This window comes from Mercenaria mercenaria, chromosome 16 (assembly GCF_021730395.1).
Source record: "Mercenaria mercenaria strain notata chromosome 16, MADL_Memer_1, whole genome shotgun sequence".
Lineage (NCBI taxonomy): Eukaryota > Metazoa > Mollusca > Bivalvia > Venerida > Veneridae > Mercenaria > Mercenaria mercenaria.
The window spans coordinates 54,694,783-54,720,206 of record NC_069376.1 but is presented as its reverse complement, the minus strand read 5'-3'; the positions used below and the strand labels follow the sequence as shown (position 1 = coordinate 54,720,206).

General features: G+C 36.3%; 1 protein-coding gene across 2 annotated transcripts in view; it reads right to left on the bottom strand.

Moving 5' to 3' along the window:
• Positions 1-8,116: 8,116 nt before the first annotated feature.
• LOC123540500 (mitochondrial folate transporter/carrier-like) overlaps positions 8,117-25,424 on the bottom strand; it is a 33,172-nt gene continuing 15,864 nt past the window's right edge. Inside the window, exons 6-7 of one of the 2 annotated variants that reach the window (XM_045325579.2) lie at positions 25,171-25,316; positions 8,117-12,619 (exon numbers count right to left, since the gene is read on the bottom strand). In XM_045325579.2, the coding sequence (XP_045181514.1) occupies positions 12,358-12,619; positions 25,171-25,316 (408 nt within the window). In that variant the 3' untranslated portion in view covers positions 8,117-12,357. Of the gene's footprint in view, positions 12,620-18,785; positions 24,712-25,170; positions 25,317-25,424 lie in introns of those variants that run through there. The other variant, XM_045325580.2, reaches the window with a different exon arrangement.

The window sequence follows — 25,424 nt, the reverse complement described above, 5'->3', positions numbered from 1 at the left end:
ATTATTCCCATTAAAATAGAAATATACACAACAGAAAAAATTTGGCACTAAATTTGCTTATTTAAAATCACTGGGGTAATATATAATCTTATTATAGTAAACCGTAACCACGTATTGTAAAACTTTTTTGTCTACAAACACAATTATATATCTGTTCTTCAATTTAAAAAGAACTATATTTCATAAAAGGCCTTACTTTTTGAGAGCTAGTACAAATGATCACAAGTCGTCTCGGTTCAACGAGAAAGCATCGGTGAGAATCATCATGTGAAAGCCTGGATTGTTCGCTTACAACGATCCTAAGATTTTTTCTTGTTGGGATTATTTTAAGTTTAAAAGTTGGAGTATCAAACTATAGCAAAAACTCTCTTGCAATTTAAATCTATTACTGACAAGAACTGAAATACCAGTTAACGGGCTCGGAATAATGAGAAAAGGGCATACATGTATGTCTTAAAATTATGTCTAGCCTTTTATAGTAGATGTCAATTTTTCTGTCACAGTCTCTTATAACTCATAAATGAATGACATTGTACACTGTATTAATGTTTTTATTATCTATGTTGTATATTGATGTACAGCGAGGAGATTATGATAAAGAATAAAGAAAGAATCACTGCGGAGAAGTTTCGCGTTACCATCCGCAGAAAATAAAAACTTGTAATTACGTTGTCTAAGATTTTATCAGTGTAACATATCCTATTAAAACTCTTTTTGAAAATAAATAATTTTTAAACAAAAATGCCTTACAACATTGTGTATGTCGAACGCAATTAGAGGCACTTGATCGATACAGTTGAAATGAACAAAAACAGTTTCTGAAATGCACAATCACACAAAAGGTTGATTAAAATCTACCCGGCTACGTAACAAAGGTTATTCTTCGTCTGTTCTTGTCGGGTATAATTAGAGTGTTATATTTAAATATATTTATTTTTCAAGATCTTCTACTATATTTCAACTCAATATTTGCTTGAAATGTAGAAAATAACCATCAAATGTATTTAACACTTTACTGTATATATATTATTTGTGTATGCACAGCTATATTCATTATTAAATGTCATGCAGTAACAGTGTTATAGCACAACTTCATACATGTACTGGGCCACAGCTGTACATGTACTGAGTTAGCTATACATGCACTGGGCCACAGCTGTACATGTACTGAGTTCGCTATACATGCACTGGGTCACAGATGTACATGTACTGAGTTCGCTATACATGCACTGGTCACAGCTGTACATGTACTGAGTTCGCTACACATGCACTGGGTCACTGCTGTCCTTGTACTGAGTTCGCTACACATGCACTGGGTCACAGCTGTGCATGTACTGAGTTCGCTACACATGCACTGGGTCACAGCTGTGCATGTACTGAGTTCGCTACACATGCACTGGGCCACAGCTGTGCATGTACTGAGTTAGCTACACATGCACTGGGCCACAGCTGTGCATGTACTGAGTTCGCTACACATGCACTGGGCCACAGCTGTGCATGTACTGAGTTCGCTACACATGCACTGGGCCACAGCTGTGCATGTACTGAGTTAGCTATACAGGCACTGGGCCACAGCTGTGCATGTACTGAGTTAGCTATACAGGTACTGGGCCACAGCTGTGCATGTACTGAGTTCGCTATACATGCACTGGGCCACAGCTGTGCATGTACTGAGTTCGCTATACATGCACTTGGCCACAGCTGTGCATGTACTGAGTTAGCTATACATGCTCTGGGTCACAGCTGTACATGTACTGAGTTGGCTATAAATGTACTGGGCCACAGCTATACATGTACTGGGCCACAGCTATACATGTACTTAGTTAGCATACAGGTACTGGGCCACAGCTTTACATGTACTGAGTAAGCTATACAGGTACTGGGCCACAGCTATACATGCACTGGGCCACAGCTATACATGTACTGGGCCACAGCTATACATGTACTGAGTAAGCTATACATGTACTGGGTCACAGCTATACATGTACTGAGTAAGCTATACATGTACTGTGTAAGCTATACATGTACTGTGTAAGCTATACATGCACTGGGCCACAGCTATACATGTACTGAGTAAGCTATACATGTACTGGGTAAGCTATACATGTACTGGGTCACAGCTATACATGTACTGAGTAAGCTATACATGCACTGGGCCACAGCTATACATGTACTGAGTAAGCTATACATGTACTGGGTCACAGCTATACATGTACTGAGTAAGCTATACATGTACTGGGTCACAGCTATACATGCACTGGGCCACAGCTATACATGTACTGAGTAAGCTATACATGTACTGGGTCACAGCTATACATGTACTGTGTAAGCTATACATGTACTGGGTCACAGCTATACATGCACTGGGCCACAGCTATACATGTACTGAGTAAGCTATACATGCACTGGGTCACAGCTATACATGTACTGAGTTAGCTATACATGTACTGGGTCACAGCTATACATGTACTGAGTAAGCTATACATGTACTGGGTCACAGCTATACATGTACTGAGTAAGCTATACATGCACTGGGTCACAGCTATACATGTACTGAGTAAGCTATACATGCACTGGGCCACAGCTATACATGTACTGAGTAAGCTATACATGTACTGGGTCACAGCTATACATGTACTGTCTAAGCTATACATGTACTGGGCCACAGCTATACATGTACTGAGTAAGCTATACAGATACTGGGCCACAGCTATACATGTACTGTGTAAGCTATACATGTACTGGGTCACAGCTATACATGTACTGTGTAAGCTATACATGCACTGGGCCACAGCTATACATGTACTCGGCCACAGCTATACATGTACTGGGTCACAGCTATACATGTACTGAGTTAGCTATACATGTACTGGGTCACAGCTATACATGTACTGGGTCACAGCTATACATGTACTGAGTAAGCTATACATGCACTGGGCCACAGCTATACATGCACTGGGTCACAGCTATACATGTACTGTGTAAGCTATACATGCACTGGGCCACAGCTATACATGTACTGAGTAAGCTATACATGTACTGGGCCACAGCTATACATGTACTGTGTAAGCTATACATGTACTGGGTCACAGCTATACATGTACTGTGTAAGCTATACATGTACTGGGCCACAGCTATACATGTACTGTGTAAGCTATACATGTACTGGGTCACAGCTATACATGTACTGTGTAAGCTATACATGTACTGGGCCACAGCTATACATGTACTGTGTAAGCTATACATGTACTGGGTCACAGCTGTACATGTACTGAGTAAGCTATACATGTACTGGGCCACAGCTATACATGTACTGGGCCACAGCTATACATGTACTGTGTAAGCTATACATGTACTGAGCCAGCTATACATGTACGAAGTGTGTACTATTCCATATTTATATTTTTTAACTCTTTACAACAAAAATTTCATTTAAAGTAAAAATTCAACACTTGTGAAGCTTCAGCTAATGACTGAAATGACTCTATCTTAAAAATCAGCAGCTACAGGACTTTGATTTTTGTTACTACAATGTACACTATATACATAGAGTCTGCATATGCAATCTTCTGTGCGCCTAATTTCCTGAACCCATGCACACAATTTAATGAAACTTAAAACAAGTGACCAGTAGTTACCCTAGTTGTGCATGGTGCATGTTCGGTTCTTTTCAGAAAAAAAATTCTGCACAGTTATGTTTTTTTAATATCCTATATATACATAGTCTGCATTGTAACAGAAGTATAACCATAGCTTTTTCTTTTTGTTTCCATTTTTTCTTTTCTTTTCGTTTGTATCATTGAAACATTTGCATTAGATATGTGTATATTATGTATGTAATGAAGATATGCAATAAAATATGATTAAACTAAATTAAATCTGGTGCGCGTCTGATCTCCCGAACCCTTGCACACTATTTAATGAAACTTCACACAAGATTTAAATTAGTGATCAGTACTAGTTGTGCATAGTGCACGTTAGGTTCTTTCAGAAAAAAACCTGCTGTTATGGGATTTTTTTTTACTATGCTATATACAGATCTACATATGCGATCTTGTGCTTGCCTTATCTCCCAAACAAGTGCAAAGGGAAGGGGGTGGGGAAGAGGGTTCATTCATCATCTTCAGTGATAGCTCTAGTTATGTTTGGTAGCAGACCTCAATTGAACAAAATTGATGTTCTACAAATTCGATTAACATTGCTGGTGATGATATCAAACGTGAAAGCACAATTAGATATCTTGGTGCACTTCTTTATGAAGCCTTTAACATTACAGATCGTGTAAATCGCAAATGTTGAACAGCCATGTTGAATTACCTACGAATTAAGAACATCCGAAAATATTTAACAAAAGCAGCCACTGAAATTTTAGTTTTAACATCTGGATTACTGCAATGTCATACTATATGTTGTAGCTAACGGTGACGTGCGTAAGATGCAATGTATTCAAAACATGTGAGCAAAACTTGTCCTTAACAAGCATTGTATGACTTACATTGGTTGCAGGTGAAAACGAGGACTGGGTTTAAGATACTTTCTTTCATGTGTAGCTGTCACATTGGCAGAGCACCTATGTATTTAACAGAATTGCTTACAGAGTTCCTAGTAGACAAGGTTTGAGATCGTCAAAAAATTCTGAATGTTGTTATATTGTTCCATACACAGCAGATGCACAACTACTCATACTGAAAAATAGTCCTAAAATGTATTATGAATCTAGGTCAAATACTAAGTAACTTAGTTGCCTGCTGCACAATGTTTAGACCCTTTATGCTTCAGGTGAACAAGTTATATACTAATTTACTATATTATAATATTAACTATAATAATATTACCAGATCTTCTTTTTAAATTTTTCAGTAATTAACCTCATCAAGATGTGCTGACTGCACAACGAAAGTCACTAAGTGTTAGGCCATGTTACATTTTGAGGTCAAAGGTCAAATACCTTAACTTCCTGTCTGCTCTATACTGAACTAGAATCATTTGTTAACCTTATCAAGATGACATGCAGAGCACATGACTTGGGTCACTAAGTCCTAGTTCAAGGTCACACTTGAAGGTCAAAGAAAAAATAGCTTATATCTTACACTTAAATGAAACTGATATCAATTATATACCTCATCAAGATGATGTGCAGAGATCATTAGGTTCATTGACAAGGTCAAAGCTGGAGGTCAAAGAGCTCAAATTGATGGCGTCGTCTTCATATTTTCAATGCTTGGAAGAGTATCAATTATTTAACTCATCAAAATAATGTGTAAGGCACACAATAAGGATAAAGTTCAAATAACTGCTCCACATCTTCTTAACCACTGGAAAGAGTTTAATAAAACTAGCCTCAGTTAATTATATCATCAAGATGACAGCAGAGTGCAAAACCCTGGCACCAGGTCCAAGGTCAAGGTCAATTTCAGCATCTTACTTTCCCTATAATTAAAAAATCCTTCAAAAAGTATAGTGTTCTTTGCGTTATTCATTTCAAAGCATTGATTACCTTAAGTTAAATTTCTAGATACACCTGTTTGAGTTGTGAAACTCTGGTATGAATTCCGATGAAAACAGAGCAATTAGAGGTCTCTTGTAAAGAGACATGACCCTTTCAGCTAAAATGACAATGTCTACTCTATAAATGCTCGAGTAAAGCAAATGACATTCCCACACTCGTTAAAAATATGGAAACATACCTGGAAGTGATATGTAAATAATTCAGTCTTAAAACTTTAAAACTTCACCGTATTAACTTCTGTTTAGATCAAAAAAAGAATTTAGCATGTTATGCAATGGAAATACTTTTAACCATCTGAGGCCAGTGAGACCCACAGTGCCACCACTCTAACAAGTGCTTGTCTTTTCCAGAACCTCCTACGGATAAAGAACTAGATTCTGCTAAATCAAAGGGAGATAAAAACAATTACCTGCAGAAAGAAAGATATCCATTCCCTGTACTGCCAAATAACTCATTATAAAGGAGCAACTGTTCTCATACTTGATATACATGGTCAGAGCAAGTTGGCTGAATCCTAATCCAACTTGTATTGCAATTATCACTTTTCATTTCATTTTAGTCTGATATTACTAAGTCATTGTGTACAGTTCGAAAGCCATAACCTATATTTCATGACTTAAGAGTCAAGAAACAATTTTCAGTCTCCAGGTCAGTGACCTTGTTTATTTATTTATTTGGGTTTTACGGCGCACCAACACAGTATAGGTTATATGGCGCCAAACGGGACTACAAATTTTGGTTTCACATCTCATTTACATCGAAATAAAAACATGAGGTATGGAATCAAAATTTGCATACCTGCTGCAATCACAGAGTTACAGCAAAACCAAGTGTTAAGACCCTATAAGTCGCCTCTTACAATCATGCAAGGGTAAGGCAGTGGTTCCAATTCTTTTCATACACTTGACCTTAAAAACAAGAGGGATCTTCCTCATGTGGTACTTAGTTATCCTGTAAAGTTTCAAAATCTTTAGCTTTTCTACATTCCTACGTAAGAGTCCGAAAACAGAAATGTTGACAGAGGAATGCAGGCCATTTCACAATATGTCCTATTGTTCAAAACCGGTAAGGCATCTATAATAAGTTCTTTTTTTTCAAGATAGAAGTGGCATCTAAACATAGAAAGTCAGAATTGTACCTATCTTATGTTAAATTCTTATTAAAACACGCTTACGCTAAAATGACGTCATGTTAACGCGAGATGACGTCAATATTTTTGTAGCAACCAAGAAAGAGCGCTACTATATTTTATCTACTGTTTTATTTTAAGAGCATATTAGAATAGAAATAATTTGTAGCAAAACCGTGTTTTAACACTGTTTATACACTCGGGCGGTAATACGTCGTACAAATAATTTCAGGAGGGCGCAGCCGACGTATAACCGCCCATAGTGCATAAATAGAATTAAAACACACTTTGGCTATAAATTCTTTCTTAAATAAGCATTATTTAGCATGATGGACATCATGTGCACCAGAAGGAAAATCGATATACTTAATTTAATCATCAATTCTGTTTGTTACAAGTTCAGTTTCAGGCTGCATCTTCAACATATCATTTCTATATCTAGACAAGCATCAGCATTAAAATGAAACCTTTGGGATTTCCAACATATTTTACTGATTATCTTTTATTTCCAGTACAGATGGATGAATGGAAATTTTTGTGGAAAAAATGGGAACTTTCTATATCTTTATTTTAGGAAACAGTCTTCTTTTTACGATATCTCTGATTAATAAAACTGTCTTATACATGTAAATAAGTAGATTATAATAATTTTCAACAATCATGTCATTCGCCAATTATACTGTATGGAAAAACATGTCAGCAAGTATTACAGTAGGTACGAAATACTGAAAATCTTGCCTTGCAGGTATTACGGTAGGTACGAAATACTGAAAATCTTGCCTTGAGGGATTACTTAACCAAATCTCATTATAAAACAGAAACAGTAAAAGCACTTGAGGGATTCAGCAGATATGGATTACTGTGAAATCATTAATATTCGTGGGGGACTAATTTTCATGGAATTCGTGATCGAGTCAATCCACGAAATTTAATCCCAATGAACAAGTAAAATTCGCATTCATTTTATGTTCAAAAGTTGAATTCCACAAATTCATATCCTCACGAAACTGCCGTTTTGACCAAAACCACGAAATTTCATGCCCACGAAATTAAATGATTTTACAGTAACTGGTAATCTGACCACTTTCAATAGCCTTTGAATCCCCATAATCAGGAGGGGCCAATGGTAAATGTGCTTTTTGTGCTTGGGGTCACTGTTACCTTGACATTTGATTTAGATTCTAGATACATTAAAAGTGTGCCTTCCCAGTGTCAGAATCTAGATCACAGGTCAAAGCATCTTCAAGATATGGCATGCACTGCTTTTGTATATACAGTCACTTTTGACAGACTACATGTAATCTCAAAATGGAGCAGTGCATCCAGAGCAAATGAGCAATGCGTGTTAGGGGAGGGCATTCAGTGCAAATGACCAATGTGTGAGGATACTAGGTCAGAGCATTTTTAGGCTGCTGTGTGGAAAGGATATTGCTAATGACCAGAAGTCTTTAGGGGCATATAGAAATGAAAAATAAACATAAATTTCAAGATTTGTAATCAGTGATGTATTGATTATTCATGAGTAAAAATGGAATTCTCATTAACAGTAGCTGAACACACATATACAACATATTAAACTAGAAGATGCATTTGTAGAAAAGCGCAGGTCTCCCCCAATGCATAGTCATATAGGCAAGAAGTCAATAGGGGACAGGAGCGAAAGTAAAAGAGACACTGCTGGTTGGCTGCAATAGGGATCATCTACTTGTTAATGACCTGTCCGATCATCCCACTAAGTTTCAACATTCTGGGCCTAGTGGTTCTCAAGTTATGAACTTGAAACAATTTTCCATGTTCAGACCCCTCTGACCTTAAACTTCGATCGAGTGACCCAAAATCAGAAGAGGCCATCTACTCTGCATGTCCAATCATCCTATTATTAAGTTTCAACATTCTGGGTCAAGCGGTTCTCAAGTTATTGATTGGAAACTGTTTTCCATGTTCTGGTCCTTGTGACCTTGACTTTTGATCAAGTGACCCAAAAAGCAATAGGGGTCATCTATTCTACATGATCAACCATCCCATGAAATTTCAACATTCTGGGTCAACTGGTTCTGGTTATTGATCAGGAACGGTTTTCCATGTTCAGGTCCCTGTGGCCTTGACCTTTGATCTAGTAACCGTAAAAATAATAGGGATCATCTTCTCTGTAAGTCCCATCACCCTATGAAGTTTGAAGGCTGTTGGTCAAATGGTTCTTCAGTTATTGATCGAAAATGAAGTGTGACGGACAAATGGCCCCTGTGACCTTGACCTTTGATGGCGTGACCCAAAAACTATGTAAGTCCTATCACCCTATGAAGTTTGAAGGTTTTCAATTTATTGAGCGGAAATGGATTTCCATGTTCTGTCCACTGCCACCTCTACCTTTAATAAAGTGACCCCAAAATCAATAGGGGTCATCAACTCTGCATGTCCAATCATCCTATTAAGTTTCAACATTCTGGGTCAAGTGGTTCTCAAGTTATTGATTGGAAACCGTTTTCCATGTTCAGGCCCCTGTGACCTTGACCTTTAATAGAATGAACCCAAAATCAATAAGGATCATCTACTCTGCATGTCCAATCATCCTATAAGTTTGAAGGTTCTAGGTCAAGTGGTTTTCAAGTTATTGATCGTAAATGGTTTTCCACATTCAGGCCTCTGTGATCTTAACCTTTAACCAAGTGATTCCAAAATCAATAGGGGTCATCTACTTTGCATGATCAATCATCTTATGAAGTTTCAACATTCTGGGTCAAGTGGTTCTCAAGTTAGTGATTAATACCGCCTCGGTAGCCTAGTGGTAGAGCGTCCGCTTCAAGTGTGGGAGGTTGTGGGTTCGATCCCCGGCCGCATCATACCAAAGCTGTAAAAAATGGTACTAGTAGCTTCCTTGCTTGGCACTCAGCATTAAGAGGGTAGTACTAGGACTGGTCAGCCCGGTGTCAGTATAATGTGACTCGGTGGAGTATCATGTCATGTGTCTACAGCGTGATATTCCAGTGAGGCAGCACTATAAAGTTGGGCATTGTGCTCACTGCTACAAGTAGACACCGTGGTTCATATGACTGAAAAATTGTTGAGAAAGACGTTAAACCCGAACACACACACACACACACACAACTTAATGATCAGAAACGGTTTTCCATGTTCAGGCCCCTGTAACCTTGACCTTTGATGGAGTGACCCATGAAACAATAGGGGTTGTCTACTCTATAAGCCCTGCCACCCTATGAAGTTTGAAGGTTCTAGGTCAAATGGTTCTCCAGTTATTGATAGGAAATGAAGTGTGACAGACGGATGGAAGGGCAAAAGACAGGGCAAAGACAATACATCTCCCCCAGTGGGGGGTGGGGAGACATAATCATAAGCATGCATTTCTTCATTTCAGCATCAAAAGAAATCAATTTGTTAAGTATACAAGCATACACTTATTCAAAATTATAGGTGACTTGTCCAAAAGTTCTTTACTTCGAATGTGCAAGCTTTTTGTTTCACACAATTATCCATACAATCTTCAACTGTTATGTTGATCATAATGCTTTAAACAACAAATAACAATATGAGGATGTGCAGATGAAACCCGGAGTCTTGAATTCCAGTGCCATTTTTTCTTCAAGATAAATGAATTCTGAGTTAAACTGAACGACACTTACTTCAGATATTTTCTCTCTAATTCAATGATGCAACCTCGCATATATGTAAACATAATATATGCATTTTGTATGACGCATTAAAAGCGTTTATATATCTTATATTTGCATGACCATGCTGTTTTGTACTTTACACAATACATCAAGATGTAAATATAAAGAAATTTAACTGATGAGACTTCAAATTCACTTGGAAACGACTGTATATGAAATTTATTTAAAAAGAGTGAAAATACATTAAGAAAGAGTTTTGAAGGACTTGACGATTTCCGGATTAACAAAATTTTGAGATAAACAAGTTCAAGCTGCTATTTGACAAGGTAAAGTAGTATTATATGTGTAGAAAAAAATACTTGTGGAAACCTTTTCAAGAGGTTAACTATTTAAATAATTCAAATAAAAAGTTCTTTTGATTACAAAATTTGTTGATATCATGACTGTTTTCCAGCAAAATAAAAAAGAACCTGTTCAATGTGGGATGTAACTCATCGACAATTATTACACTTCATAAGTTCTTAACAATGTTAACATATTTTCTAAAACACACCCATTGAATTTAGCAAATGTTTGTCATTTTCTTCTCAGATCATATGATGCTCAAAACCAGTAAGCCCAGTACAGTCATACCTGTATGAAAACACAATGCTTGGGGAAAGACAAAAAACAGGGGTTTTATTTCAAGTTTAAATCATGTAAAAATTTTCCAAAATGAATCAGTGTCACCAGGTCTGTGGAGTTAATTCAGTTCAATGGTGGTCTTCAGCCTCGACTATAATTGATTTTGAAGGATACTTAGTGTGTGCCATTAAAAGGGCATGTCTTCCACAACTGCCTAGTCATCTGAATAGTAACTCTGTCTTTATATATTGTTTACGTGTTGGAGTAAGGGGCCTATAGGTAATTCATGTGTTGGAGTAACCGGCCTATGGGTAATTCAAGGGCCATAATTCCGATATGCCTGGGCCGATTTGGCTAGTTATCGAACTTGGCCTAGGACTTATTGTTCAAGTTTGGTGAAGATCTGAAGAGAAATGTAAGACTTACAGCGTGGACAAGATTTGTGACAGACACACACAGACAGGAGTAAATCAATATGTCTCCCACACCACTGTGTGGCGGGAGACAAAATCAGTTGTTTTCTTAGGAGTAAAACATTTCTGCTTAATAATATTTGATTAAATCAAGTCATCTCTTATTTAATAGGATAAAACATTTCTGTTCAATAATTTTTGGTGAAATCAAGTCATTTCTTAAGATAAAACATTTCTGTTAAATAATTTTTGGTGAAATCAAGTCATTTCTTAAGATAAAACATTTCTGTTAAATAATTTTTGGTGAAATCAAGTCATTTCTTAAGATAAAACATTTCTGTTCAATAATTTTTGGTGAAATCAAGTCATTTCTTAAGATAAAACATTTCTGTTCAATAATTTTTATTTAAATCAAGTCATTTCTTAAAGTGGAATTATGCGCATTTTTTTTCAAGTAAAAATCCAGCTGAAATAGATGTGTGTGTAAAAAGGGTGGAGGAAATTATAACTTTTAACACAATATACCAAACTCTTCTTGTTACCAGTACGAAATAATAAGTTTCCAAATATGACTTTTCTTATTTTGACTGGGGCAGTCTTTTTAAGAAGTCAAACTGCACGCAGGAGTTGATTCCCTTCAACTTCAGAAATCTCTACCTACATGTAAGGGAGATCACTGCATAGAAGATTGAAGAAAAGAACTATGATTTTGTTAGTCCGATTTCTTTATTTCTAAAGCACCAACTTCAAATACTTATGCAGCATTATCGTTAATTTAACACATTTAAATGCACAGCAACCGAAAATTGCTTTTACAAAACATTCACCAAAACACACTATGTGCATTAAGGTGCGCATAATGCCATTTTAAGATAAAACATTTCTGTTCAATAATTTTTACTTAAATCATGTCATTTCTTAAGATAAAACATTTCTGTTTAATATTTTTTGTGAAATCAAGTCATTTCTCTTAAGAGATTAAAACTCATGCACTGAGCCAACATCACTAGAATTGGATATTACTTTCTTTTTGAAGCCTAACAACTATTGCTATCAGACAGTTTTTTCTCTTCTAGCACTATTATTGTCTGTTAATTTAGTCTTTGGCATGTCCTCCTCTCCTTCAACAAACATATCTTCATTGACTGATACATCAAGTTTATCTTCAATCTGTCCAGCACCATTGTTGTTCTTGTCACTATGTAGTAGGTATGTGATAAGGTTTTCATACACTATAAACGTGATACAGCAGGCAGGAGTCACACGCAGCAGAGCCGGGAACAATCCTTTATAGAAGCCATATCCTCCTTCGTGCCTGAAAATTATAAATTATTGTTTCTTAATATTTATCAAATATACTTGGGTACTGGTGAAAGTACAGGAAATGTTGGAAATGTTTGATATTTTAATTACAGTCAAACTTTGTTCGCTCGACTCGGATCATTCAACACCACCCTCCACTCCAACTCCTCCTCAGGATCCAGCAAAATCCTTGTATAATGTACTTTGCTCAATAGCTCAAACTACAGTGCAACCTCTGTAGAGCAACACCCTTTGGGAGATACAAATATTGACAGTTATGCGAAGGTTGTGTTTCTGGAGAGGTAAATTTGATAGTATATTTTCAGCTTAGGGAAAGTTTGATGATGTTGTTCTAAAGAGGTTTTTGCTTAAGAGAGGGCCACTCAGGTGAGGTTGTACTGTACCTATAACTCGAGTAAATTTTGCTAGTCCCATCAAGTCCGAGTGAATGAAGTTCGACTGTTGTATCCCTTGTCAAGTATGTATTTGGTAATTTAGTGTCATGCTCAAGGCAAAAAAAAAAACAGTTTAGAACTGACTTTCAAGACAAAGGTCAAAATTCATGTACTGCTTGTAATTTACCTTACAAGTGTAGGGCAGCGGGTTTAAGTCATACAAAAGCCATACAGGAACAATGGCAAACTTGTTTCAGAATCCAGAGTATGAAATAAGTGGTTTTACTTGAAGATCTATAACTTCATGTTACTTGAATAATACAGGGCAGGCAAGAGCCATGCAGGACATTGTCATCCCCTTGACCAGCAAAAGTTTAGTGTAAAAGGGGACCAAAAAGAGGAAAAACTAGGTGTTTTTGTCACAAAAACTTTATGTCTCCTCCTTATGTATACCTTTAGCTCTGGCAGCCTATTTGTGCAATGAGGCAAAACGTTTCGGGGATATGCACAACTAGGCTTGGTACTCATCACTCCTGTGAAGTTTCATCGAAATCTGTCCAGCAGTTTGACCTGCGAAAGCCAAACAAGATTTTTCTATTTTGAAATCTGGTGGCCACTTTGTGCAGCGAAGTGGAACATGCCAGCAATATGCACAACTAGTGTTTGTACTGATCACTCCTGTGAAGTTCCGTCAAAATCCAGGCAGAAATTTAGCCTGTGAAAGCCAAACAAGACTTTTCTATTTTAAGCTCTGGCGGCAAATTTGTGCAGCAGAGCAGAACTTGCCAGCAAAATGCACAACTAGGGTTGGTACTTAGTCTCAGATCACTACTGTGAAGTTTCGTTGAAATCCAGCCAGCAGTTTGACCTGTGAAAGCCAGACAAGATTTTTCTATTTTTAGCTCTGGCGGCCATTTTGTGCACCAAAGCGGAGCATGCCGGTGAAATGCACAACTAGGCATGGTACTGATCACTCCTGTGAAGTTTCGTTGAAATCTGGCCAGCAGTTTGACCTGTGAAAGCCGGACAAGGTTAATTTGGATGGGCAGACAATAAAGGCAAAAACAATATGTTTCCCCCATATGAAATAACAAATTGCCCTATTCTTTAAGGAATTTACAGTATCAAGTAAATTGGTAATGCATAATTTTTATTGTCTTTAAAAGGTGAAACTTTGACTCAACTCTCATAACTCCTTTAAAGGAGTTAAGAAGTAACAGTTATGACACAAAATTGAATGGGCAACATTTCGTCTTTAATGAGACATGGTAGTTTTTTATCAACAACTGAAGGAAGTACTGCCATGCAATACAAAGGCCCCTACTGGAACCTAATTTTCTCTACTGTTATTTAAAATGGAAGTTGATCCTAAAAAAAATATATTATAAAAGTGCACATAGAACTCTTTACCGGTCAGAGAGGTAAATAAAACACCTAAAAATTGGGTGTAACATGCATGTTGTACCACAGAAGTGTTCCTGATTTTTTCCTACAAGCAGTAAAAAAAGGTTACAATATAAGCTATTTATAGTAATAACAAAGGGAAGTAATTCTGGAAACAATGGTGCCTCATGGTGGTGAACATTTTAAAGTTACATCAAAATCTCTCTATGCATCGTGAAGAAATGCTCCAGACAAAGTCTTTCTTGAATTTGACCTTTGACCTCTAAGTGTGACCTTAGTTGAGCTACAGACGGGACAAGTAAAATGCCCTTTTGGCCTTTGACTTTCATGTGTGACCTTGACCTTTCAGCTAAGGGTCTTGGTTTTGCGCAGGACATGTTATCTCATCCAGGTGAATATTTGTGCCAACTGATATTTAAATCCTGTTTTGCATGACAAAGTTATAGACTGAACAGGAAAATAATCCTACTGACCTTTGATCTCCAAGTGTGACCTTGACCTTTAAGTTAGGGTTCTGGGTGTTGGCATGACAAATCATTTCATCATGGGGAGCATTTATGCCAAGTAATATTGTAATCCTTTGATGGATGACAGAGTTATGGACCGGACGGGAAAAATCCTGTTGACCTTAAACCTCCAACTGCGACTTTGCCTTTGAGCTAGGTCCAGGTTTTGCGCATGACACGTCTCATCATGGGGACCATTTGTGCCAAATAATATTAAAATCCCTAAATGAATGACAGAGTTATGGACCAGATATGAAACAGACTCTGTTCATGCCATGTAAACATTGTATTTGTGTTATATTTTATGGATTACTTCCTTATGTGAGAATTAACTAGAGCTATCACTAAAGGTGATGAATGTACCCCCCGCATGCACTGACACAGTACATTGCAATTTGACACACACAAGACTGCATAATTATGTGGATTGTATGTATATAGACTGTATGTATACAGTATAGTAACAAAAAACAAAGTCCCATAACTATGCAGAATATTTATCTAAAAGAATGTAACATGCCCCATGCACAACTAGGGTTGGTACTGATCACTTGTGTGAAGTTTCATTAAATTGTGTGCAAGGGTTTGGTAGATTAGGCACGCACAAGATTGCATATGAAGACTGTATGTACATAGTATGGTAACAAGAAACAAAGTCCCATAACTCTGCAATTTTTGTCGCTGAAAGAACCTAACATGCCCCATGCACAACTACTGTTGTTACTGATCAGTTGTGTGAAGTTTCATTAAATTGTGTCAAGGGGATGAGGAGAGATGGTGCGCACACGATTGTGTCTATGTCTATAGTATAGTTACAAAAAAACAAAGTCCCATAACTCTGGAATTTTTTTTTCTGAAAGAACCTAACATGCCCCATGCACAACTACTGTTGTTACTGATCACTTGTGTGAAGTTTCATTAAATTGTGTCAAGGGGATGAGGAGAGATGGTGCGCACAAGATTGTGTCTATGTATATATTATAGTAACAAAAAAACAAAGTCCCATAACTCTGCAATTTTTTTTTCAAAAAGAACCTAACATGCCCCATGCACAACTACTGTTGTTACTGATCACTTGTGTGAAGTTTCATTAAATTGTGTCCAGGGAATGAGGAGAGATGGTGCGCACAAGATTGTGTCTATGTATATAGTATAGTAACAAAAAAACAAAGTCCCATAACTCTGCAAATTTTTTTTTCTAAAAGAACCTTACATGCCCCATGCACAACTACTGTTGGTACTGATCACTTGTGTGAAGTTTCATTAAATTCTGTCAAGGGGATAAGGAGAGATGGTGCCGCAAGATTGCGTCTACGGACAGACGGACAGACGACCAGACAGACAGACGGACAGACAGACAGACAGACAACCTGAAACCAGTATACCCCCCTTACAACTTTGTTGTTGGGGGGTACAAAAAACTGTAAAATAGTTAAAAAGCAGTAACTCTAGTTAACAAGGCAGTCTGAAAGACAGCTAAATCCCCCGCCACTGTTAGGAAAAGTGAAAGGGTAAACCTTTGAGCTTGAGCTGTGACCTTAACCTTGAACTGACATGGTTGACTCAAATTCTGCACATAACCTTGATGAAGTGATCATTTGACCCAAGTTTCATGAAAATCCTTCAAGGGGTTTAGGAGATACAGAGCTCAAACCTTTGACCTTGAGTTGTAAACTTGACCTTGAGTTGACATGGCTGACTCATGAGTTCTTGATGAGGTGATCATTTGATCCAAGTTTGATGAAAATCCTTCAAGGGGTTTAAGAGATACAGAGTGGACACAAAATGGAAGGCTCAAACCTTTGACCCTAAGTTGCTGCCTTGACCTTGAGCGGGCATGGCTGACTCATAAGTTCTGCACATCATCTTGATGAGGTGATCATTTGACTAACATTTTATAAAATTTCTTCAAAGAGTTTAGGAGATGTAGAGCAGACATGAAATGGAAGGCTACAATCTTTGACCTTGAGTTGTGACCTTGACCCTGAGCCAGCATGGATAGGTGATCATTTGACCCAGGTTTCATATGAATCCTTCAAAGGGATTAGGAGATACAGAGAGGACACAAAATGGAAGGTTCAAACCTTTGACCTTGAGTTGTCACCTTGACCTTAAGCCAACATGGCTGATTCATGAGTTCTGCACAGCCCCTTGATAAGGTGATCATTTGACCCAAGTTTGATGAAAATCCTTCAAGGGGTTTAGGAGATAGAGTGGATACAAAATGGAAGGCTCAAACGTTTGACCCCAAGTTGTGCCCTTGAGCCAGCATGGCTGACTCATGGGTTCTGCACATCGTCTTGATGAGGTATCATTTGAATCAAGTTTTATAAAATTCCTTCAATGGGTTTGGGAGATATAGAGCAGACACAAAAAGGGAGGCTAAAACCTTTGACCTCGAGTTGTGACCTTGACCATGCGCCAACAAGGCTGACTCATGAATTCTGCACATCATCTTGATGAGGTGATCATTTGACCAAAGTTTCATGAAAATCCTTCAAGGGGTTTAGGAAATATGGAGCAGACACGAAAGTGTTACGGGCAGACAGAAGGACAGACAGAGACCATTCCTATAACCCACCACTCTTGATGAGGGATTAATAAAGTGATCCTTATGAAACTGCACAGGCACCACAACCCTATAAAGATCTACAATTGTGTCAAATTCATGAAGATCCATCACAGGTTACATAGAATCTGATACAGTCAAAAATCCAATTTTTTTACCAAATAAATGGGAAAAACTGCTTTTTCTAGGTCAAGGGAGATAATACTATATTTTGAACAAGAGCACCGCAATGTGGAGTAATATACACTGGAAGGTATGACCTTTGACCACTAAGTGTGACTTTGACCTTGTAGCTAGCCACCCAGAATATGCGCTCTGTGCATCGTGCCGATGCATTTGGACATTTGTGTCAAGTTTCATTGAAATCCTTCAAAGGGTTCATGAGTTACAGAGCGATGACCTTTGACCCCGAAGCGAGACACCCAGAACATCCGCTCTACAAGTCGTCTCGATGTGAACATCTGTGCCTTCAAGTTTCTTTAAAATCCTTTAAGCAGTTCAAGAGTTACAGAGCAGACACGAAATTCACTTATATGACTATTGACCCCCAAGTGTTACCTTGACCTTGAAGAGAGCCATCCAGAACATGCACCCTGCACGTCGTCTCAATGCGGTGAATATTTTTGTCAAGTGTTTTTGAAATCATTCAAGGGGATCAAGAGCTACAGAGCGGACACGAAACACACTCAAATGACCTTTGACCCCTAAGTGTGACCTTGACCTTGAAGTGAGCCATCAAGAACATGCGCTCTGCACTTTGTTCGGATGTTGTGAACATTTGTGTCAAATATTTGAAATCCTTCAAAGGGCTCCAGAGTTACAGAGCAGACACAAAATTGCTAACGGACGGACAGACGGACATCGGGGGCTATAACATAATATGTCTTTTTGGGCGTATAATAATCATTTTCAGACGGACGGACATCGTCAGAACAATATGCCTCTGCCTTGGGTGTGGGATAATTAATAATAACATATATATTATTGATAAGCTTATCAATGTACAGTCCTCTAACACACAACTTCCAATGATGTACGTTCTCTAGGGTGACTGACTAAAGTAACACTTCTTCTGTCATTTAGGTTCTACCTAACCCTGATTTATGTGGAAAGTTGTCAGTTACTTGTAGAGAAAGGGGGAATATACTGGTAAGAAATCATGGAAATGTCAGTTATTACACCTGACCATAGTCTTCAACTGAAATGCTGTTGAAAAACTGTGTTATACCAGTAACTAAATAAATATCTTCATTCACTTCTTATTGACTGTTAAGACTGGAATTGCAATAAAACAACACAATACAGTTCAGTTCTGAGAGTCTGTATCTTTTATATTTCAATTATCAGGACAAAAATATGAGAAAATAATGAAATGAATCACAAAATTATACATGTGCCAGCAAAAATAATTTGTGAACAAATTGAGATTTACATAATAATTATCATTTTAAACAAAACAAAAATCATGACAAACATTTGACAAATTTGATAATTTTCAAAGCTTACTTTTTCTATACAAAAACTAAATGAAACACATTCTGTCCTATCTAACACTGTTCATAAGAACAAAATCTAAATATTGATAACTAAATCCTGCTTTGATTTCTAACTAGTACATATAGAACAAGGATAGAGAGATCACTAATTTTCACAAGTAATAAGCATTTTGTCATCTTTCATCATACAAATATGGCTTAAACAGCTGTCAAAATAGGTAATATACCAAAAACTCTTTAGTTTCACATTTTACCTATTCCAGTATTCATTTATGTTGTACTTAACACCCATTTAGCAGCCATAATCCTTTGGTGAGAAATTTTACACTCTTTCATAGTCTACTGAACACAACCACATAAAACATTTTCTAGAGCCGTTAAGGTAGTTCTGCATGTTTGGATCAAATTTTTTTCTACAATGTAGAATTTGATTACACCCTGATTTTTTCAAAACTTCAAAATATACTTAGAAAATTCAGCAAATAAAAAAGATAGGGTTGTGTGCTTGATTTTTTGCTAGACTGATTTGAAAAATTTGGACCTCGCGAATTTTTTTTTATAATCGAAGCCTATGGGAAAGTCACAACTTTCATAACATTTTCACAGAAAGAATTTTTTCTGCAATGTAGATCTAAATGGAACTTCTGACAGCCGTAAATAAAAATATGTTCTATGATATAGTAAAATAAAATGTATAGGTCTGTGTGTTTGTTTTGTTGGGTTTAACGTCGCTCCAACACAATTATAGGTCATATGGCAACTTTCCAGCTCTGATGGTGGAGGGGGAACCTAGTTGCCCCTCTGTGTATTATTTCATCACGAGCTGGCATCTGGGCAGAACCACCGACCTTCTGTAAGTCAACCTAACATAAAGAATTCAATGCCCCGAGTGAGGCTCAAACCCACATCGGTGAGAGGCAAGTGATTTGAAATCAACTAACTTAACCACTCGGCCACGGAGGGTCAGTGCTTGGTTCTGAGATTTATGACCATGATTAAAGTGAACTGCATGTTTCAAACTAATTTTAAGACATTATTTTGGATTATTTAACATGTAAGATGTTTTAATATCATATTTAACTTTAGAAAGACAGTAACAGTGCCACTGTAAAGGGTTGCCAATAATTCATAAAATGATTTTCATTTCCATATGCCAAATCCAGGTTTTATTCTATGTTTTCCGGACAAACAATGTTACGCAATCTTTTCCAGTTTATCAAACGTGCGAAACTACCTTAAATATTAGTTTGGGTAAAATTTATATAATTTTTGCTAATATCAGCATAAAATAAATTCAAAGCAATCATGAAAATTAAACAACATTATCCCCGAGACTCAAGAGCAATTATTAAGCATTACAACTGCAACTTTCACTGTAGTTTATCAAGGTATGTAATAAAATCCAACATAAAATTTATCAAAGCAAGCTATATTATGTACCAAGTACGAAACCATTTTATCTGACTATAATAACTTTAACAGGGGTACAGACAAAATCGTCTTGCTCAATTTGATGGAAGAGTAGATAAAATCTCTTATCATTTCTCCCCTAATTATATCATAATTCTTACTTCATTATGTTTAGAATTCATAAGTATCACCTGAAAAATTGTCACTTCAGTTCAGTTCACCTATGTTTAATTTTAATCAACAAAATCAAAGGGGCCATTTTGTCCGCCTTAGTCAAACTGAGTAGGGGGATTTTGGTTTACATTCAACAGTATAATTAGTCCATACTAAAATCAAAGTCCGTAGAACATGTATACTCATAAAATCAAATGACTGATTGAAGATTGGTAAAAACTGAGACAAAGTGTACCTAACATGTACCTATACAATGTTATTTGATAACTGCACCCTGCCAAAGATAAATGAGAGGAGTAAGGCAGTAATAAGAGACAGAAAGATTTTAAGCAAATAAATACAACATGTATCATATTAATAAACCTGTTTTCATTGAAACTGTTCATCATACGAAATGTAACATCAAAACCTGAGCTAAAGGTTACCTGTGAATGGAGACCGTCTGGCTACAAAGACCACCAGTTTTATTTACATTTGAATGAGCAGCATACTTTAACCTGTGAATAAAGACAACCTGTACATGAAGACCACTTTTTACTCCCCCGGGGCAGGTTCTTTACTGACAGGTTTGACTGTAGTATCTACAAATATTTACATCCTGCCTATTTTCTCCACTGTAAATTCTGACATTCATTCTGTAAGAAACACAAAGTGGAAGGCGCCACAGTAACAATTAACACTTCTTAGTTTAAACTTGCTGCTTTCTTTACGACACCTGCAAAGAATGTTCCTTAGATGACGGCACAATTATTATATTAGGGCAACAAGCAGGCATAATGTTAAAAACAAACAAAATATGTGCAATTTGTAAAAAAAAATTGTTAAATGGAATGGAAATATAATGTAAATGTTAGATTATTTTTTCCAGACATCATTTAAAATGAACAGAGTATGATTACCAAATTAACCATAAATCACTAGCACCATTCATGGATTTGTCAATCAAATTCTGTCATTCTCTGAAAAAAAAAAATCATTTCTTAAATCACCAAAACAAATAAATAAATAAAATAAAGCCAGCCCACTTAAAACACATTATTGACCGCTAGCAAAGTAAAGTTTGTAACATGGGTGCATTAAACCTTGCCTTAGCCATTCACATTGTTGTGAATAAAAGCAGAACACTAAAATATATCTGTAGCTAAAAGAATCTACTGATCGAAATTTCAGACAAGTTAAGGCACCATGTACATAGACTGGTCTGTACACATTTTTCAGCTTTTGGCTCAAAATTAACCAGCATGAAACTGATTTTCACATTCGATGTAGACTAAATTTTGTTGATTTAGTGGATGCATCAATCCATGAAAATAAATCTCAACAAAACAGCAAAATTCCCATTCTTTTATCCTGATAAGCAGAAATCCATAAATTCATAGCCCGATGAAACAACCATTCTGTGCAAAACAAACAAATTTTATAGCTTCCTTTTAAATGATTTTACAGTAATCAAGTCTACATCCTGGAAAATACCATGATAGCTGATTTACCTTCAGATCACAGTAACAAGTACATAACCCCTAATTAAGTGACAACATACTTTATTAAATACTTGTTTCTGTTCATCTCTTCTAGAGACTTTTTAACAGACCTAAAGATTCATATCAGAGAAAAGTTACATATTCCCTCGAAATCTCCCTCCCTCGTTAGACTGCCTCCTCCGTACAGAGTGCTAAACCCAACATGATTTTCCTATCTTCAGTCATTTTGTTCTAGCACCATTTTAATGCCCTTTTATCGAACACTTTAAATTTATTTCAGGTATATATTGTTTATAAAATTACATTGCTTATTGTTATATCATAAATATTGGTGAAGTATAACATTAAATGGGAACATCTTGATTGTATTTTTATACCATGCTACCTTTCCAAATACATATGAGCCGCGCCATGAGAAAATCAACATAGTGGGTTTGCGACCAGCATGGATCCAGACCAGCCTGCGCATCCGCGCAGTCTGGTCAGGCTCCATGCTGTTCGCTTTCAAAGCCTATTGGAATTGGAGAAACTGTTAGCGAACAGCATGGATCCTGACCAGACTGTGCGGATGCGCAGGCTGGTCTGGATCCATGCTGGTCGCAAAGCCACTATGTTGGTTTTCTCATGGTGCGGCTCATATATCTTTTATAACTATTTAAGATTCATTCATCTATAAAATAGAAAAAAGAATCAATATTTCAACAAAATAACCACACAATCACATCTTTAACAAAGTAAATAACTTCTAAATGTAACATAGTACAACAAGAAAGTGTCCCTTTTAATGTGAAAAACTTCCAATGCAAAGAGATCATTAAATTTTTTGCTATAAAAGGATACACAAGGTAAGTAAAATCTAGGTGTCTCACAGAGACTCGATAAATACATATATTTACAAAAATAAGCAGTCCTCAAGTTTATGTTGGCCACATAGGCCAGGCAGAAATGTAATAGTACAAATTATAATGAAATAACAACCCTAAATATACCAAAGCTGTGACAAACACACCAAAGTCTAAAAGAATCACTAAAAGAAATACACATTTATACAGTCCAGATGCCACATGACTTCCGGGGTCGTTTTTGTACAAAGAAATATTTTTGAGTTTCAATGCTAACACTGCAGGCAATTTTACTGTGTAGAGGAATGCTTCTCTAGTTACGTACAGTAAACATGACTTCATCTTCTGACTAGGAGATCTATTTGACAAAGTTTCATTTACACTGTAAAGTTTGATGGGCGTGTGACAGCTAGAGCTACACGATTTCAATGTTTTCCCAAACTGTTTGAACAGATCTAGTTTGTGTACATGATTATGCATTTATATACAAAAATGTGCAATATTTAATTCCAAGATAATATGCAGACCTTTGTCTTATACAAAACTAACTACATCAATAGGTTTGGAATGAATAAACAACAAAATAACAGAATGTGATAGTAAAAGGGTAAGTGCAGATGTATGTGTAATGAATGATATAGTATAACATAGGCTTTTAAGATAGATTTTCTTTTAAATATATACTTGGAAAATATTTTTTCTTTAACATTAAAATTGCATGTATACTTTTCTTCAAAACAAAATACATGATCTTAAAACAGGATTTCCAATTTATATATAACCTATTTCCCAGATCTTCCAATTTATGCTTGTTAACGACAACTCAGTAATACAATATACATGTACCTAAGATTGTGTGGGTATATCTACAAGTAAAATATCATTATGTCTACAAGACTAATATACATATATTTTCACAACTACATGAATCTGTACAATGATTTAACAAAAATATATGAAATGTTTGACATATACCGTGCCAATTTTGGCACAACATAAATGGAATGCTTTGTCTGTCCTATGAAATACTGTCATATTAATAGCAATATAACTTCAGTTTCTGTATCCCTCTGGATTCTTTATCACATAAAAATCTATGAACCACACATTTCCGTCATTTTTAATATATATATGTTTAAACAAAAGTGCACTACCTAATCTGAAAGACATTTAAAATATGAACTGTTTCACTGGTGACAACCGGTCAGTAGATCGTCTTCCTTCATTTGAGAATCATTTTTTTCCTCTTGCTATTGAAGTGGAGTTAACATCATCAAAACTCTTCCTATACTGGCCTACTTCAAATTCAATAGTCTCATAATTTAAGTTTATTTATGCTTTCTTTTCCTCCAATATGAAGAATCAATCTCCAATATGGAACAACATATAAGCATACTTCCAAAATGAGTACCATACCTCAAATGTGAGACAATACCTCCAATATGAAGAGCAAATCTCCAAAATGAAGAGCATACATCAACTCACAAGTCAAAAGCACCTTTCTTCAATGTGAATGCTAAAATATCCATAAGCACTGTGAATCCACAAAAACTCCAAAGCTAAATATATCCCTCTGTTTTCTTTTAAAAGATATACATGTATATCAAGACACTGATGGAATGAATGTCATTAAACTCACAGATTTCATTGCCAATGTCACCCCTCGCATTAGGTCTGTGGTCACTAGCTTTCTAACACTGTCTTGTCTCTATTCCAAGTTTTCCAGTTTATCACATATTCATATATCATAAATACGATGCAAATGTTAGGGGTCACGTGCCAAAGGTAGACAGGCATCCCCTTGTAGAGGCCCTTCGCCCCTTCATACCTAAATAAACAACAAGCATCAAAACAATACTGTACAATTCAGTCATATCATTGGAAATAATTTCTTACACAAAATTTACAACTTAAGATTTCTTAATAAAAAAGATAGGAGTGTGTTTTTAAAAGTTCAATATCATTTGAAATGTATTCAAAGTTAGAAAACAGAAATTTTTCAAATACTCCCCAAGGATATCTCAACAAACAACTCTTTCAACCACTGAAATTATCTCCTTTGATTAGACTCATCTGTAAAACAGTACAGCAGAAATATCCTTTACAAACTGTTTAATAACTTCATTACATAAAGTAAAGCCTCAATGCAATTCCAGTCTTTACATTTTTTATTTTTCTTATGAAAATGATGTAATGACTATGGGATAAAAGATTTGGGGCATATTCAGAATATAAAGCATTTTAAGAAAGCAGAAAAAACAGGTAAAAAATTGTAAATGTCTCTTACTTGAGAATTTTTTGTACGACATCAATTACACCTGAATAACTAACATGTTGGTCCTGTAGTCGTGCTCGCAATACCTGGTAAGGGTATGTGATGCATGCAGCCAATATCTTAGAGACAGCAGCAAATGTAAGATACTCTACTGTAGTCTGAAATACGAAAAAGACAGATTTTTCTCAGAACTTTGTACACATTCTTTACAGTATGTTATGGTATTTTGTGGGATCAATACTTGAACAAGGAGCTGCGTTTAATAA